The sequence below is a fragment of the Colletotrichum spaethianum genome (assembly GCF_022836535.1).
Source record: "Colletotrichum spaethianum MAFF 239500 DNA, contig13, whole genome shotgun sequence".
Taxonomy (NCBI): domain Eukaryota; kingdom Fungi; phylum Ascomycota; class Sordariomycetes; order Glomerellales; family Glomerellaceae; genus Colletotrichum; species Colletotrichum spaethianum.
The window spans coordinates 988,510-995,189 of NW_026054783.1; the positions used below are offsets into that span (position 1 = coordinate 988,510).

The window sequence follows — 6,680 nt, forward strand, 5'->3', positions numbered from 1 at the left end:
CTTTCCCATCACATCCACGACGACGACGCCGGATCGCAACTCGAGATTGTTCCTTTCTCGTTGCGCCATTTCGATTCCGGACGATGCTATCGGCTTCTTCCTTCTTTAAAAGACCTTATTTCTTCTTCTCTTCCACTCAGTTCCACCAAAGAGCGCTCCTTCCCTGCTTGCGCGTTTCCGAATACCCTCTCCGATCAGCCTTTGTCCAACGCTTCGATTCTTTGCTTGTCTCTCGAAATAACATGTCTTGAGGCTCGGCCTAGGTCCGAGGACACTGAAAACATGGTCAACAGCCAAGGGGCCATCCAGAATGGTCCGCCCAACGGCGGCTACATGCAGCCGCCAACTGCGGATCAGCGTCCCATGGCGCGGCCGTTCACGCTGCCCGAGGCGTTGCCTTACTCTCCCCAGACCTCCGTCATTCCGTTTACTTCAGGTAAAATGACAATTCATCTACTTTTCTTGAGCCCACTGGAGCGCTAACTCCCACCAGATCTCATACCCGACCCGACACTCGGCTCCGGCTCGCTTGCTTCGAGCATATCGCATATGTTCAATAGTCAGGAATATGACAGCCTCAACAAGGAAGCCACCGGGCAAAATCAGAATCACGGGCTGAAGCACTTGAAGTATGCCGTTGATCATGTGCTTCATGATCTGAAGCCTAACCAGCGGACGTATTTGTAAGCCGATCGACTTTGGCCTGAACCTGTGTTGGTCCCTAACTCTGTGTCTCACGTAGCAAGTTCAAGACTGTTCCCAAACCGAATGCGAACATGACGTCGAGTTCCGCGGCCCACCAGAGCCTCAGCGCTGGCCTTTCACCAGTGGCCAAGATGGTTTTTGATAGGGCACCAACATTCATCAAGCCGCCTACTGGAACATCTGGCCCTGCCTCGGTCAACGGACAGGTTGCCCAGCAGCCTCCACAACCTCCTTCGACACCCAAAGCCGCCTTGCCGCCGAGACAATCGTCGACGAGCGCAGAAACTCACCGAGGAAACAACTTCCGCTTTGAAGTTGCGATTCCTTCTAAGAAATTCGACCCCAAAGCATACGTGGAGGTTCCTGACCAAGCTGGTTCGCTTCCAGCGACCGTCAACCCGTCTGAGGTGACTCGGGTCGCTACACCAACGCAACTTGTGATGAAGCAAGAGACCCCTACTCATCCTCAACATCCGGTGCAATCTGCCCCTACACAGCGTGGCTCTACTCATACTACTCCTATGGATCATACTCCTATGCAGCCTCCTAAACAAGAAACGCCAGGGGGGTCTGATGTCCCGGTGGCATCTTTCGCCATCGAGTTGCCGCGTGCTCCTGGGTTCAATAAGGATGAATACCTCGATGTAGCGGTACCAGACTCTCCCGACGAGCCTACAGGGTTGTCCATGCGTAGACAGGATGGCGCATACCAAAGCCGACAGGACGATATTAGCACAAATCTCAACCAACGGCAGCGAGCCGAAGCAGCACTGCAGGACCTTGAACGACTAACCAAGAGCGTTTTCGATGCTATTAGGCATGTGCTCGGAAACGAACCGGGTTACGAGCAGGTGGCCACTCTGAACAGCGACAACGAGGCCGTTTTGACAGGGTCCACGCAGCAGAAGCTGCAGACAGCTATTTCCAAGACGATTGATCTGGGAAGCTACGACCAGGCACCCATCGAGGACCTTCAGTACATCCAGAAACTGAGCGAAGCGGGGCTGACGCACACTCTCAACCTCGACTTCAGAATCGAAGAGTCGTGGGGCGAGTCGGATGTTACGAGTTGGGTGAACCAGCTGCCCGAAATCGAGATGGGTCTCAAGACAGCTCGTACATGCCTTCGGATAATGTGCGGCGGCAGAGAAGAGAAGCAGATCTACTCGGAAGAGACCATCCAAAAGTCAACCGATGTTTTCAAGGGCGTTGTTGAGGGCATTGTCATTCCTGTCGTTGAGATGAGAGGCAGTGGCTCATCATCTGCCCTCTTCAAATTGTTGCAGCCTCATAAAAAGGCGATTGGCCCGATTCTCACGAACTGTCAGAAGCTGTTCGCACTGCTCGCTAAGCTCGTCACAAGCATTGAGCTTTCAGATACCGCTCTCGGTACTCTGGAATTTGCTGCATCGAGTCTTCTCTTTGTGGACAACGCTTACCTGGAGAAAGACTCTGTCGTCGGAGTACAGAGGTTCGACGGAATCCGCCTTACTGCAATGGAGATGCTCTGCCAAATCTTTCTTGCAAAGCCTGACCAACGTCGTGGCATCTTTGACGACATTCTCACTTCGCTGGAAAAGCTCCCAGTCGGGAAGCAGAGTGCGCGTCAGTTCCGCTTGTCAAACGGCGGGAGCATCCAGCCAGTGTCGGCGCTCATTATGCGTCTCGTGCAAGCCAGCTCCGGCAAGGTTGACGAGAAGGGCACTCGCAGTCGATTGGCGATGATGGCGGATGACGATGCCGACGAGGACGAGGAGATGACCCAACCTGGCAAACAGGCTGTGGCTGCGACCATCAAATCAGAGGAAGCGGGTGCCTCGCAGCATAAGCTAGCATTAGAAGAGCTCAAGGCCGTTGCATTACCATTAACGGAGGCCTCCACTCACAACGCCAACTACGTTGTCAACTTCATGGTTAATCGCGCTCTGAAGTCTACAAAGTCCGGCGATACACCTTACCGCAATCTGCTCGACCTGTTCGTGGAGGACTTCACTGAATGTCTCGATTCCCCCGACTGGCCATCTGCAGAGCTGATCCTACGACAAATGACTTTCTACATGATGAAGCTATGGGAAGGAGACAGAACCGCCGCGCCGGCCAAGAACATGGCTCTTGAACTCCTCGGGGTCATGAGTGCTGCAGTCTCCAAATTGCGGTCACATGTTCGCAAGATTACCTACTCGATGGATGGCAGTGATTCTAATGAGCTTTCTCGCTATCTCTCGGATTTGGCGACCTCCGCATTGGAGCAGAAGACCCGTATCGAGCACGATGTTTCATGGTCCGGGCCGTATCGAACAGCACTTGAGCATCTCCAGCGGCGCTCTGGCGACGATCCTCACTTGCAAGGCGCCATATCTTTCCTAATCGCAGATTGGGCACAGAGAATCTTCTCCGGTTACGATGCCATGCAGGAGACCTACGATTCTCTCGACCAAGAGTTCGGGCGTCTGGCTTTTCGGCTTCGCATGATGATTGAGGACAGACGATGGCTCTCCAACGAATACACTTTCAAAGACGTCACCAATAATCATGCCAAGCTGGCTCACTCAATCATCCTCCTGCGTTCGCCATTCTGCGAACATTTCAAAGCTATGCTCAATGTACTCCTTAATGCCATGGCTAGTGACCAGGCTACCGTCCGCAGCAAGAGTCTCAAGAGCATCAACCAGCTTTTGGAGACCGATCCCGCCATCTTGGACGGTGACTCTGTAGTCGTTCATCTAATCATCAACTGCTCGAGTGATTCTTCGCCTCAAGTGCGGGATTCCGCCATCGGATTGATGGGCAAGTGCATTGGTCTGCGCCCGAGGCTTGAGGATAAGATGGCGGAGAGAATCATTGAGAGATTTATCGACTCTGGTATCGGCGTGCGGAAGAGAGCAATGAAGTTGGCTCGAGACATTTATCTTCGCAACCAGAGCCGGGAAATTCGCAGCACTATCGCCAACGGATTGCTTCACCGTGTGCAGGATCCGGACGAAGGTGTGCGAGAGCTAGCTCGCCAGATGATTGAAGAGGTCTGGTTCGCTCCGTTTTACCAAGTCGATGATACGGCTGCCTTTAAGACATCTTTGACCGATCACGTCGCCCTCATGATTCAGACAGTTAAGTCTGGAAATGTTGGTGCCGTCCTCGACAAAGTGCTTCAATCCATCCTTGGAGGCCAGAACAAGGCTCACAACGGGCCGTTTGGAGTCAGCATGAAGCTGGTCGAAAAGATGTTCGAGCTGATTGACAACCTGGATTCAGACGACCCGGCAGTTCCTCCTGGACGAGATGCACTGCAAGTCTTGCAGATATTTGCCAAGGCAGACGCGAAGCTCTTCACCTTCGAGGAGATTAGACTTCTTAAGCCCCATCTTGCTAGCATCAGCGGTGCTGATGATCTGGCTGTTTTCAAAGCTGTTACCGTCATCTACCGCCAGGTTTTGCCGCAGCTCTCTAGCAAATACGCCGACTTCCTCCGCGAAGTGAGAGAGCAGCTGCAGAATTCCGTTGGCAGGCTTAGCAAGAACTTATTGGACGATGTTGTTGCCTGTTTGTGGATCATTGCCGACCTCTTGGACAATCGCGACAAGCTGGCCTATCTAGGCGCGTCCAGTTTGCGCGGAGTCGCCAGCATGCGGAACACGCAAATGGATGCCACTAAGCTCATGAAGTTTGCCAGATACTCGACAATTGTGGGGATGGTTGGCAAGCACTGTGATTTGGACTCCGAGATTGACGTTTTCAAGAAGATCTTCCCGAAGTACTCGGGCACATCGGTTGCAAAGCTCATGGTCGACAACCTCTCGCCATGGGCCGATGAGTCGCAGGTCATGGAGGCCCGGAAGCATGCACTTGATGCCATCGGTCTTATTTGCCAAGCCCATCCTCGAAACTACGTCTCGCCAAATGTCTACACCAAGTTCCAGCAAGTGTTTGAGGCCAGAGTTCCAGCACTGGAGAGTACGATCCTCCGGTCTTTCAAGGAATTCCTCATCACCGAAGAAAAAAGGTCTGAGGCTGCTACTGCCGCCGCCACCGCTGGTCCCGAGGGTGACAAGAAGCGCGAGCTGACTGTCATGGGTGGAACGAATTACGACGACGTGGCAAGTGCGACAACCCAGCGTTTTCTTAAAGAGATCACTCGGATCGCTCTGTCATCTCAAGATGAGCACGCCTTCCTAGCGGTTGAGGTTCTCGGCAGCATCAACCGCCAGGGTCTCGTCCATCCCAAGGAAACAGGCGTAACCCTGATCACGTTGGAGACTTCGTCAATGACCAAGATATCCGAGGTCGCATTTATGGAGCACCGAGCGCTTCATGAGAAACACGAGACTGTCATCGAGCGAGAATACGTTAGGGCGATCCAAGCTGCATACGAGTATCAGCGAGATATTGTTAAGGATACTCGTGGCGCAACCACGAACCCATTCCAGTCGAAGCTCCATCTTTTGATGGAAGTCCTCAAAGTCAGCAAGTCCAAGAACCGACAGAAATTCCTGGAGAAACTCGTTTTCCAGGCCGATTTCGACCCTTCAAAGCTTGACGTTTCCGCACAATTGCCCCCGCATGTCGAATATGCCAGGTTTATGATCGAAAACCTTGCTTACTTCGACTACGTGACGGTTGGAGAAGTTCTGGTAACGGTTCATGCAATGGAAAAGCTGTTTTCGACAACCGGATCCAGCATGGCGCACGTTATCGAATCTGAGATATTCAACGTGCGCATGGACATGGACAAACCAGATGACCTGCAGGGCGATGGACAGCCAACACAACCCCAGCTGACCATTCCCCCAAAGAGGCTTCGCCAGCTCACGTCTGGATCCATTATACTGCTTTGCCTCTGGGAAGCTAGAACCTACCTTCGGCGTCTCTACGGCTTAGGCAGCAAGCGCGAGACGAAGACGAAGCTAGCAGCGAAAGACCTCAGCAAAGCGCCTACCAAGGTCCAAGGCGTGACAGGAGACAAGTTCTGGGAGGAAGTCAACTCGCACATGACCGGACTCGCGTCGCAAGAAGCTACGTTGGCGAAGTGCAAGGCCTTTGTGGAGTTGATGAACGTCGACAAAGAGTTCAAGGTGGCCGACGAAGACGACATTGATGGCGAAGATGCCGGCACGCCTAGCGAGGGTGAAGACGATGGCTCCACAGCCGATGGTAGAGGCCGGAAGAGAAAGGCTGGCTCATTGCCCGGAAACCGCAAGAAGAGAGCCCGCTCAACGTCTCGAGCAAGAGGACGCGGCCGACCACGCAAGAACCCTGTCCTAGCCGAACTCGAGGACGATGCCGACGGCGACCTGGATGACATGGACTTTATGTGAGCATTCAGACACGACATCTGGATTATGTTCCTTGTGCACACACTTTTGTGATTTGCCGCAATGGATGCGATTGCAGCTGCGATTATAGATTGCGGGCAGCAAAGAAGACATGTCTCTCTCTCTTCACTCAATCGGCTTGCTTTCCATTGTACATGTACACCATCATAATCATCGCATTGCACACATACAGGACATCAACGGTAAAAGGGGGTTGCATCAAGACGGAGAAGAAAAATGAGGCTCGATGCATGGTGTTGCACTTGGTCTTGCTTGCCGTTCTTATATTACACATGATTCGAGTGTGTTTTTTCCTCCCTGCCAAGCATTGGCTGGGACTCGAAACAAAACAAGGGGCGTTCTACATTTAATGAGCCGGGAATGAGAAAGCGTGGGAGGTTTTATGGGCAAGATGTGCTCCTATGGATGGAAGGGAGCGTCGTCTTCGTTTTTTTACTTTTGGAATGATACCTACTCCCCCTCTCGCTTAGCTAGCTTGCGAGGGGTTTGAAAGTTGCTTGAAATATACAGTCACTATCTCGACTGTCAAATGCGGCGGCTGTGTGCTTGTTTTTCTGTGATGTTGTGCATGCATCAAGAGTTGCTAATGAAGCTATGCCGCGTGCTGCTGTTTTCACCATGAGTTGCACTCTTCCTTTCTCCCGC

At 52.6% G+C, this 6,680-nt stretch overlaps 2 protein-coding genes across 2 annotated transcripts; both read left to right on the forward strand.

Moving 5' to 3' along the window:
• Positions 1–282: 282 nt before the first annotated feature.
• ColSpa_05951 (uncharacterized protein) lies at positions 283–687 on the forward strand (the record flags this gene model as incomplete). The annotated part of the gene is made up of 2 exons (XM_049272163.1): positions 283–436; positions 494–687. 2 exons carry the CDS (start codon positions 283–285, stop codon positions 685–687), a joined length of 348 nt encoding a protein of 115 aa, XP_049128120.1.
• An 89-nt stretch (positions 688–776) lies between these two features.
• ColSpa_05952 (protein rad9) lies at positions 777–6,017 on the forward strand (the record flags this gene model as incomplete). Its single annotated transcript, XM_049272164.1, has 1 exon — positions 777–6,017. One exon carries the CDS (start codon positions 777–779, stop codon positions 6,015–6,017), a length of 5,241 nt encoding a protein of 1,746 aa, XP_049128121.1.
• Positions 6,018–6,680: the final 663 nt, after the last annotated feature.